The sequence below is a fragment of the Lissotriton helveticus genome, chromosome 9, assembly GCF_964261635.1.
Source record: "Lissotriton helveticus chromosome 9, aLisHel1.1, whole genome shotgun sequence".
NCBI lineage: Eukaryota > Metazoa > Chordata > Amphibia > Caudata > Salamandridae > Lissotriton > Lissotriton helveticus.
The window spans coordinates 329,922,672-329,935,086 of record NC_136070.1 but is presented as its reverse complement, the minus strand read 5'-3'; the positions used below and the strand labels follow the sequence as shown (position 1 = coordinate 329,935,086).

At 40.6% G+C, this 12,415-nt stretch overlaps 1 protein-coding gene across 1 annotated transcript in view; it reads right to left on the bottom strand.

The window, feature by feature from the left end:
* Positions 1-12,415, bottom strand: part of LOC144781276 (cholesterol 24-hydroxylase-like) — a 219,624-nt gene that overhangs the window by 178,993 nt on the left and 28,216 nt on the right. Inside the window, exon 2 of the mRNA XM_078660025.1 lies at positions 1,497-1,574. Within this exon, the coding sequence (XP_078516151.1) occupies positions 1,497-1,574 (78 nt within the window). The remainder of the gene's footprint in view (positions 1-1,496; positions 1,575-12,415) is intronic.

Here is a 12,415-nt window from a genome sequence, read left to right as displayed (position 1 = left end):
GGCCATTGTCAGCCCGCATTCTAAGGTCATCAAAGATTGTCACTAAGGCAGTTTCGGTGCCATGTCCCGGGCGGAACCCAAATTGAACTTCATCTAGAAGATAGTTTTCTTCCACAAATGTTGAGAGGGATTTACTACTCTTTCTAGGATTTTTATCGGGTAAGGTAGCAGGGAAATAGGTCAATAATTAGAGGGGCATTGAGGATCTAGCGTAGCTTTCTTTAATAAAGGAGACACTACTGCCTTTTTCCACCAGTTTGGGACTGTTCCATTAGTTAGAGACTTGCAGCAGATTCGGTAGAGCTACGGGAAGAGCTCCATTCCAAACACTTTCCACATCTTATGTGGAAGCGGGTCCAAGAGAGAACCTGAGGAGAGGCCAGCTGCAATTATATTGAATTCTTCTTGTGAAGGGACCTGGAAGGACTCCAGAGTCGTCATAATTCCTCTGGTAGACTCTTCATGTAGAGTTTTGCTACTTAGTGATACATACATATCATCTTCACTGCCAATTTCTACTTCTCTGGGGGTATTTAAACCATTTATAATTTCATTGAATTTTTCCATTGCAAACTTCTTGTGAAGCTGGGATCTTATTCTTTGCACAGTCAGGATTAGACATGTCTCTTACTATGCCGAATAAGGTTTTGGACTTATTGGGCGCTTGCAGGATAGTTTCCTCATAATATTTAGCTTTGGCCTTACCCATCATCTCTTTATAAGTTTGTAGTAGTTTTTTCAAAGCTGCTTTATCTGTCTCCTCATATTTCCTCCTCCATTTTCTCTCTGCCTGTTTACATTTTGTCTTCAACAACCTCAACTCCCCATTATACCATGGAGCTGACTGCTTTATTCTGCTTTTCACTTTTTTCAGCGGGGCCACCCGATCTAATGTGTTAATCATCTGGTCACACAGATTCATATAGTTCTCATCCACCGATCTGTTACAATCAAAGCTACTACCATTAGTAAGTCGTGGGAGCTCTTTAGGTTTTGATAGTTTAGATCATTCCCTTCCCAGTCAAGTGTTGACCGGGTTGGGGATTTGTTTATTTGGAATGGCTGACCTTAGTGAAAAAAGGACCAAAAAGTGATCTGTCCAACACAGTGGGAGTATCTCCCCCAGAACTACGTCCTTTTTGTTGGCGAAGATTAGGTCCAGCACATGACCTCCCTGGTGAGTGGGACGCAACACCAGCTGCTGTAGGTTGGTATTTTCACAAGCTTGGCATAGTTCTTTAAAAGCAGTCTCAAGGTTTCCATTCTCCCAGAGATTAAAATCTCAGAGGATCATTATTTTCGAGTGTGTGTGTGAAAGCTTATATATCGACTCCTCCAGGTGTCCCTTGTAGTAGAGTGCATGGAACCATGGTCCTTTGGGTTTACTGAAAATTAATGTTGTTTTCAAACACCTGAGGACTGCCCACATTGACATAGTAAGTAGAAACACTTGAAGGTTACTTGAAGGTGACTTCTAACGTCAGCAAGAGACCTACCATTCAAGGAATTTGTCATGGATGACCTTGTCTCCTTCCATTGATTTGCTCAGTGTGGGACCATGACCCATTATAAAGCTGAAAAAGGAAGAAAAAACACGTTGGAGATTTCAGTCATACTATTCAAATCTCGTTGAAGAGTTAAGAGTAAAGAGTAAAGTGATTGCAAGATATAGGGTTGTTGAAGCATGATAAATACTATTATTTCCCCATAATAACCTTCTGAGACTGCTCATTAGTCACTTATTGCATTTTTATAATTTGTCGCACAGCAAGTTTATCTGTAAGGTTGATCTATGTATGACCTTACACTGTCAACTGCAAAAAATCCACTTTCAAGTTACAATGCATCAGACACAGAAATAAATGGCATATGAAAAAATTAATTTAAGTAAAAATCACCAAATACCCACAAACCAGAAAATTCTACTCCGGGCTGGCACCAGTCTTATAAATTCCTGTTAAAAGGAAGAAAAACATAGGTGGCACTACCTTCTCTATTTAAGCCGCAAAACTATGGAACCCCTTTCTTGCACCTTCAGTGCCCCCAAGAATCACTGAGGGGGCTAATCACAAAGGTAAACTTACACATGCGTAAATCTAAACGTTAGTTTACTCTTCAACATTTGAGTAACTTTACTACTTTTGGTTACTTACCATTTACACATGTATAGTTACTCAGAAGTATAGACGTACATGTCCCCACCACCTCAGAGAGGGGGGTATAGACAGTACAAACGTCATATACAACCTTAAAATGGCTACCGATTGTGTCTTTATTACCGTATTTGATGTTCCGCTTTCACTTTAAAGCTCTCTCCATTCACTGCCCAGTTCTCCTCTCAATTAGAAGTACACCTCTAGCTTCACTTTCCAGGGGTGCATTTAATTCATGGCTACCTTCAAATCGGTACTGTTGGCAAGTATGACCATCCCACCATAGGATGGTGTACCTGTTGTCACAGGCTTTTTACCCTTGAAGTTGCTTCCCAGAAAAACCGGCGCAAAATTTTACATGTGGTCGCCTAGACTATGCAGGAGTGGGAAAGACCAGACCTCGCTGATGGTTTAGTGGCTCGCGCCCCAAAGTTATAATGCCCCCCCAACACATTTGAATGTATTATGCTCTATCATTTGACCCCTAGATCCTACTTGATATTTTCTCTTTTTTCCATTTCCAAGTAACTCTCAACTATCACCTACTAGTAGGTATGGCTTGGAAGAACACAAAGAGGGCATCTCTCTGGCAATCCCTCTCACAGCACCAATAGCAAGCTGTGGCAAAACCAACAGTTCTCACCTTTGTATGGCATAAACCAGCCCTTTGGCATTGTCAGAGGTTTTGCTGATGCTTGTTTGCCTATGTAGAACAGCACTGACAAAACCAAAAGTTTTAAAGTTGCTGCAGTATAACGCTGCATATGCGCACTTGAGTCACCATAAATGCGCATACATGCATCATGATTTGGCTGCCATTTTTTAATGCCCTTTAATGTCCCGTTCAAAGATGGCAGATGCCAATCTCAGCGGAGCAAATGAACAAAATGTGTTCAAAAGCATGTCTCAGTGAAAGGAGTGGGCGGTAGCAAATTGCAGTTGCAGGATCTCAAAAATTGGAGAAAAAAAAATGTTTCCTCTAAAAATAAAATTAACAGGGAGGGGCAGGAGTGCAATAAAGGACAGGGTTGCAAGTTAAAGGGGCAGCGGGAGTAACATGGAGTGGAAGAGCAATGGATGATCTGAGGGCAGAGCAAAACAGAGAGCGTCAGGTGGTAGGGCTGTAAGGGGAAAGCTGCAAATTGCTGGCATTGCTTGTATGCATATTCCCTTAAGAGTGATGAAGTTACTCTCATTAGCAATATATAAACACTAGAAGGACAAGTAGTGATGTCAGCCAAATGTGTTAACATAAAGTTCTTTAAGAGCATCAGTGTGGACCACCCATCCACACATCCTCTAACTAGATTCAATGATTTGGGTGACATTGATCTTCCCAAGCTGATGAACAAGAACAGATACACTTTTATTGCTTGTATAATGACCAAGGATATTGTGGTGTTAATTTAGGGTCTTTAGAGTAGGAAAGGAGCTAAACTTGAAGGCATCCTCCTCTACACCTGAGTGAGTTAATGAAGATAATGCACTAGTATTTGATGAGCCATATAGAGATGTAAGGCAGTAGAACTTCTACTAACCTACTTTTTAAATCAACAGAGACAGAAATATTTTAGTGAAATGCTTTGCAATAAACTTATGCAACCTCTTTCTCTTTTGGTTCATGTGAATCAGAGGAGAGACAGCAATTACCACACGTTTTTTACATTGAATGTGCCTTTACCATACACGCCTTTACAACAAATTTCTTTGTAAAGACATATGTTTTTTAAAGTATTGTAAAGGTAAGTATTAAGTGTTTTTTTATATTATTTACGTATATATATATATATATATATATATATATATATGTGTGTGTGTGTATATATATATACATATATATATATATACAGCTACACACATATATATATATATATATATATATACATATATATATATACACACACACACACACACACACATATATATATATATATATATATATATATATATATATATATATTTGTGTCCAACTCTCCTTCCAAGAAGGGGAAATGAAGACGCACTCACGATGTCAGTAATAGTTTCCTTCGTCTTTTATTTACCAAATGGCATTCAGATGTTTAAGAAATAAAGCACCGACGCGTTTCGCTGTGCACACACAGCTTTCTCACGGTCAAATATATATATACACACACAAAACAACTCCTTCCCTTCTCGCTCGCTTTGTCGGCTGAAGAGAGCACGGACTGTTGGCTATTTATTCCTGTTGCTCCCAACAGACCATGGTCGCCATGACGCATTTCGTCACTCACAGGGGACTTGATCACATGATATATATATATATATATATACATATATATTCCTGGATTCTCCTCACTTTGTCCGCAGAAGTCACAGCACAGCAGAAGGTAAGTTTTTCAAAACGTTTTATTATTCACACACCATGTGCAGGATGCAGCTCATCAGAAAACGGACGGCCCACGCGTTTCGGCTACTCTAGCCTTCCACTGGACCATAGAGTCCTGGTGATCTAGACCTTAACTTATAGTGCAATGTAAAAGTACCCTCTTCCATGTCTATTAAAAAAAAATCTAGACCGGCAACCTCGCTCATTTTACATGGTTTCATTTGAGCGGTATTATTGCTCAACATTTCTGTGAAGTACACATTTTAACAAAAAGTCAGGGCTTATGTATAGATATAAACAAATATCTACATATTTACACACACTGTATACAACAAGGCATATGTTCCTCATATCGCCTTAGTGGACTACAACTATTGTTATTGGACATGATGAAGATTTTTTCCAACTTTTCGACCAATTATTTCATATAATTTTCATTGATGTCTTCATCATGTACAATATTTATTTTTATGAGGATTAAACTTAGGCCCATTGTTCACAGTAAAGTACCTAGATACATTTCCACAATTTCTCAAGATTTTCTCCATCAAACATGATCCTTTTTCCCTTTACTTAGTCCGCAATTGGTGCAACCTGTATGTATTCTATTTACAATCACCATGGCCAGTTCATGACCCTTACAGCCAGGATCCTGAACAATATCTTAAATTACAAGTATATCTGCTGGATTGAGCATTGTTATTACATGGTCTAGTGTATTTTGTTCCGGTGAAGTACATTCAATATTTCAAAAGCCCATGGAATCTTAAACTCATTTAAACTCATTTAACCCAACACCAGATCCAGGTAATGTTATTACACCAATCTACACTTACAGACTAAGGATATTTATACTCATCCATTTTTGATGTTTTACTCATGTCATGATGTCTGCCCATGTGTACTACATATCCCTTGATGACTTTTTCTTGACTTCTCAAGTTTGACGCCTATTTACAAATTTTTACATGAATGGATCCAAAATGTCACTCTCAATTAGTTCAAATCTTTTCCCATAGTTTGGAATTTCATAACAGATGTACAAACAGTTCAGCATCCAGATTATGTCCATCTGGGTGTTCAGTTCCCATGCCAAGAATCATCCTGGACTCCAGTTTTCGCAACTGTAGAGTACGATCCCCACCCCTCTCCGATGGTTTACTCAGTTTGATCCCTGAATATCTTAGCAGGTCTGGATTGCTGTTGTGGTATTTGGCAAAATGTGTGGCCATGGGGTAACTTGGGTCTCTGTTCTTAATTGCCCTTAGGTGTTGTAAGATCCTCAGTTTTAGTTTGTTAATTGTGCTCCCTATGTAAAATTTCCCACATGGGCATTGCAGCCTATAGATCACACATTTAGATTCGCAAGTTATATGATCTCTTATTTTTTCAATTTTGCCATTCCGTAGTTTGTACTCTTTGACATTTGTGCCATGCTCGCAGGCCTTACATTCGGCACACTTCCAAAAGCCCGGTGTTGTCAGCCACGTAGATTTTTTGGGGGGGTTGTTCCTTCAGTGTCAGATGGCTTTGAGTTAAGATGTCACGAAATGAGACAGTTTTCCTATATGTGATGCTTGGATATTGAGTTAGTTGTTGTTTTAAGGTGTTATCCAGGAGCAGTATGTTCCAATTTTTCCGTAGAGCTATTTTCATATCCCTACTTTGATTATTAAAATCCATGATCAATCGTCTCTTCCTCCTCACAGGTTTGTTCATCACTGCCACGATCCTTCCTGCTGCCACCAGGAATCAGAAGATAATTTCTGTTCTTTAGAACCCCCCTGTTTTGTGCTGTGTTAATGACTTCCTCGGGGTAGCCTCTTTGCCGGAAGCGTTGAGCCATCCTCTCAACCTCTTCTTTCATGTCGTTCTCTTCTGAGCAATTTCTCCTTGCCCGTAGCATTTGTCCATACGGGATACTCCATTTTAAGTTAGCTGGGTATCCACTATTAGCATGGAGTATGCTGTTACAAGAGGTTGCTTTTCTGTGTATTTTAGAGCACAGCTTGTTATCACTCACGTACATTTCAACATCCAAGAAGATGAGGTTGGTCGAGCTGATTGTGGAAGTGAAATGGAGATTGTATTCATTTTCCTCCAACGAGTCAATGAATATTTGTAGTTTTTCCTTTTCTCCATCCCACACGATGAACAAGTCGTCGATAAAACGACACCAGAGTTTGATATTTGATCCATGCTCCTTCTCTTTGTCCACTACTGCTGTTTCCCATGCTCCCATTAGGAGGTTCGCGTATGTCGGCGCAAATGATGTCCCCATTGCGGTCCCCTGTTTCTGGAGGTACAATTGCCCCAGAAACAGGAATGCGTTATGCGTCAAGCAGTAGGTTAACATATCCAAAAGCATTGCCGAATGTTCCAAATAACTTATGGACCTAATTTGCAAAGTTTTTTTGACAACTTCAACACCATCTTTATGGCGTATTGAGGTGTACAGAGAGGCGACATCAATGGTCGCCATTAGATAGTTAGTTTTCCATTCAATCTTTGAGATTTTTTTCAAGAAGTCCATTGTATCCCTCAGGTAGGAAGGTAGAGCGGTTACATAGGTCATTAAAAAGATGTCTATAAATCTTGACGTTGTTTCCAACAATGATCCTATGGAACGGGCGATAGGTCTTCCTGGTGGTTTACTGAGGCACTTATGTACTTTCGGTAGAAAGTATATTGTAGCGGTAATAGGATTGTCAGTTTTCAGGTATAGATATTCATTGAAGTCTATCAGACCTCTCTCCTTCCAACCTAACAACAGAGAGTGATATTCATTCATCCAGTTCTCAAGTGGATTCACCTCTAGTCGTTCGTAATGTTCCTCATTATCCAATTGCCTATTAGCTTCTTTAATGTAGTCTGTCAATTCTTGCACAACCAGATTTCCCCCTTTATCTGATGCTTTTATTATTAGGGTGGGGTCATTCTTCAGTTCAGACATTGCTCTATATTCTTCTGCTGTTAGGTTTTGAGTTTTGTCCTTTTCATTCTTGTGGTTGAGAGATTTACCAGCAATCCTTGTTGTCTCTTCTATCATGACCTCAGGGAAAAGGTCCACTTTGTTTCCTGGGGGAAGCTGTGGGCAAAATCTTGATTTCCTCTTTAAACCACTCTCACCTCCTACGTTAGTAGGGGTTCCTGATTCTTGGCAAAATTCAATATCTTTTTGGACTGTGTTCGTATGGTCCTTTTGACTCAAGGAGACTGTGTCCTTTATTGTTGCTAGTGCAACAATCGCTGGTAAATCCTTGTGTCGGATGGCAGATGTGGTTACCTTCGGTCCCACGTGCTCCGGTGTTTTCTGTGGCTTTTCTGCGAATAGTTTTTTTAATTTCACTTTTCTGCAGAATTTATATAATTCAATGCGTGTGTTAAGAACATTCATATTCTTATTCGGGCAGTAGGAAAGTCCTCTGTTTAAAAGTTTCAATTGTGTATCAGACAATTCTTTACTTGAAAGATTAATCACTATGTTGTCTGATACTGTTTGTTTTTTTGCAGTTACTTTTGCTTTCCCCTGCCTCTTTTTGCTTTGGCTCCTCTTACCGCCCCTTCTTGTTGTGGCTTTGGTGGGGGTTTCTTTTGGAGGGTTTGCTGTTCCCTTCCCCACGCATTGTTTCTTCCTCTTCCCCTTTGCCGTGTGATCATTTGGGCTAACTGCATCTCCCCGCGAAAATCCAAGGGTGTAGTGTTGGTTTCTTCCTCAATTGAGATTAATTCAGAGCTATCCACCACCTCTATGTGCTCCGGTCCAGTCTTCATATCCATTGCTACATGACTCCTCAAAGTATCGTATTTCCGGGCAAATGTATATATTCGACCATTCGCGTAGTCCAACCTATCCCTGGTGAATTTGTTGGCCTTGCGTTTCTCTACCTCCAGTTCATGTTTTGCTACCTTCTTTTCCATATTTTCAATGGTCTCCTTATTTTCCTCTGATGAGGGCATATCTGCGTGTTCTAGATCCAAAGCTTCAATGATCGCTGTTATTTTCTCCAATTTTCTTTCCGCATGGATAATGAGAGTTCTCATTAATTTAAAGGAACATTCATTGGGGTCAGCTTGCCACAGTTTTATTAAGTCTGCATCCAAATCGTTTAGTGTGGGCATGATGAGTATCCGCAGTCCCCTTGGGACTCTCTTGTACTCGATGTACTTTTCCAGAATGGTTTTCTCCCACCATTTCTTTATTTCTAATATTTTCTGTTGTTGCAGTTCTCGCACTATGGTCATAACTGTCCTGTCCTTTTCTTTTTCTCCCATATTACTCCTTTGGTTCAAACTCTCTGCGGGGAGATTCTCATCATTCAATAGCTCGCTCGCCCTCATCTGGCGACTTCTTGATTTGTCTGCCATGATCTTCGAGCTTGGTTGCGATCTTTGTTCTGATTGATGTAGCTTTTCCTGATTAGGTGTGCTTTTTTATTTCGTTTTAGCCCTGGTTTTACTGTCTCCCTACTCCTTAGGTTGGCAGGTTACCAGGTTTATCTGCTGCTCCTCGTGAACACTTAGTGTTCAATCGGCTCCCAAAATGCTGCACTGGCCCTTTAAGAAACTCCTGTGTCTTCGTTTGTACACAGACCTCGCTCTTTCACTTTCTCAGGGCGTGTGATTATCGCTTCAATGCAATCTGCCGAACACAATTTAAGATGCGGGGTACGCCTTTAGCGGTATATAAGTCTTAAGTTCACTTGTCATACGTAACCGCATTAGTCTCCCCGCATCCTGGCTACTTTGCCCACGGTTCCGATTGCCAGCAGGAAGCTACCGCCTCACACCGCCTGAACGCTGCCGCGTACCAGTAGCGCAAAGCAAATCACCCCCCAGCCAGCGCACTCACCAGCGGGACTTCACCGGTATTTTCACCGCAACGTGTTTCTTACGCCGTGATTCACAGGTTTCCGTCGCGGCAGTTCGGTAGTAGCAGCAGAGGTGTCGGTCGTTTTTGCTCCTTTGCTCAGTCGACTGGAATCGATTCCAACCGCCTCCCCTCAGCTGAGAGTGCTCGTGATACACGCCCAGTCTGCATGTCAATATTCCTAGATTCTCCTCACCCCTCACTTTGTCGGCAGAAGTCACAGCACAGCAGCAGGTACGTTTTTCAAAACTTTTTATTATTTGCACACCATGTGCAGGATGCAGCTTATCAAAAAACGGACGGCCTACGCGTTTCGGCTACTCTAGCCTTCCACTGGACCATAGAGTCCCGGTGATCTAGACCTTAACTTATAGTGCAATGTAAAAGTACCCTCTTCCATGTCTATTAAAAAAAATCTAGACCGGCAACCTCGCTCATTTTACATGGTTTCATTTGAGCGCCATTATTGCTCAACATTTCTGTGAAGTACACATTTTAACAAAAAGTCAGGGCTTATGTATAGGTATATACAAATATCTACATATTTACACACACTGTATACAATTTGAGAACAAGCCATATGTTCCTCATATCGCCTTAGTGGACTACAACTATTGTTATTGGATATGATGAAGATTTTATCCAACTTTTGACCAATTATTTCATATAATTTTCATTGATGTCTTCATCATGTACAATATTTATTTTTATGAGGATTAAACTTAGGCATATATATATTTAAATCAAGATATCCTTCTCCGTTGAAAAAGATGAGGGGACACGGCAGGGCTTCAGGGGAATCATTTATTGATTTTCTGGCATGACGCTTTTCGGCGGTAGCCTCATCAGATGCCTCCGTTGTTACACATTTAGTATTTTTCACCTATTTATTTGGCCCCTCCTTCTGAAGTAGCGTGGGCCACACCTGCATCACATCTCGTTACAGAGCACTTGGCCAGTTCATGATTTCGGACTGCAGATCCCATCATGCAGTTTGTTCGCAGCATGGACGAATGCCCCCCACAGTCGGATTTCTTTCGCCTCAAAGTGAGTGGCTGAGTTTTGAGAGTGGTCAGCTTGAATTGTAGCACTGTACTGGGCCATAAATGATTCCTGGGCCCTGCACTTCCAACCTCATAGTCCATCTTTTGGCAAGGCTTGGAGATGCTGTTAAAGTAACTCTGTCTCTCCGTGTAGGTCACAGACTGTCACTGGCAGCAATATCCTCTGCCTCCAGTGGGTGTGGGGTGGTCCGGCGTAAGCCACTGACCCCTGTACGATAAACGCTTCTGGAAGGGTCCCCTTTGCGAGTCACTGGCTGCACGCTCTTTATACCAAGCTATCCTTCTCTGTTGAAAAAGATGAGGGGACACGGCAGGGCTTCAGGGAAATAATTTATTGATTTTCTGGCATGACGCGTTTAAATACACACATATATATTTTAGGGAAAGGCCCTGTTTTGTTGGAGCAATCTTAGAATTTAGGGTGGGTATTGGTTTTTGGGTGGCAAAGGTAATTTTAGGGTTTAGGCTGTGTTTGGATTTTTGGATGGTAAGGGTATTTTTAAGGTTTTGGTTGAGATTATGTTTTTGGGTGGCAATATTAATTTTAGGGTTAAGGGTGAATATGGGTTTTAGGTGGCAAAGGGTAATTGTAGGGCTTACAGAATGTATGGGTTTTAGGGCGGTAAGGGTATATTAGGGTTTAGTGTTAGTGAGGGTTTTTGGGAGGCAAGGGTAATTTTAGGATTTAGGGTGGGTACAGGTTTTTGGGTGGCAAGGGTATGTTTCGGGTTTTGGGTGGGTATGGGCTTTCGGGTGGCAAGGGAATTTTTAGGGCAGGTATGGGTTTTTAGGTGGTAAGGGTAGTTTTAGGGTTGAGGGTTGGTATGGGTTTGAGGGGTTGTGCGTGTTAAAAATTAGTTAAATATTTTTTGTATATATATATATATTATTTTAACATATGTATATAACTGTATAATATGTATATATATGTTTATATATAGGGTTTGTTCTTATCTTTTACATTTTTACCAAGTGTACGCTTTTACTACGCATGCCTTTACCGCAGAAATGTACATTTTATGCAGGTATAAACTGTTTTTATATACACAAAAAGGGTTTATACTTACCTGTAAAATACTTACATTTGCGTGATAAAGGCATATGCATGCTAAAAAACTGCGTTGTAATGGTAATGCATTGTAACAGTCCTTGAGTTCTAATACCCCTATTGTAATGACATGATTGGTATAGACTTTGTTGTACGATCATACATCCGAACTAAAGGGACTTCGTCCCACAAAGACACTCCACTCCTAACACAAGGTGGACACCTATCACACCGGTGCATCACACTGACTTGACAAACATGGTTTTATATACCAGCATTTTATCTGGTCTGATGGACTTCTGGTATGACATGCTACTTATCTGTATACTTAATGGTCGGTTCAAGAAACTTGATTACTACAAACATCTCCCATCGTCTCGGTGTTGACTAATAGGTATGTGTTAATTCCTGGTCAGATCAAGTTGAGTTCTATTGAGGGATGCAAGCAGGCTTCCCCTTTGTATAACACAGTACTAGAACTTCGCCCTTGCTATGACAAAATAACGGTTTCGAGGAGATATGCTTTGGAGATCCAAAATATAAAACTCTTCAATTGAATGATGCTTTTCCCTCTGTCTCAAGGCTAGAAGGGACAGTCGCCAATTTACATGACCTGGTCTAGAGAACTAGTATTGGATCAATTGAAAGGGTTAATTATTAACATTCAGATTATGCCTATTCTAAAGGGATACTAGAAACCTCTAGCTGTGAGTACACCATTTGTGTAACAAAGACAAAATACGATGCATTCCCGTGCTCAACTTATTATCCACATTTTTTTAACTGTACAAAAGTGATTATGCAAAATCAAGCTGATCGTGTTACTGGAAGCTTGCTGTTTGGTGCAATAAATCCCTTTAGATAAATAGAATGCTCAACATGGTGAAATTGTTCTGCATGATAACCAAGGATAGACCCACAAACACACCCTTT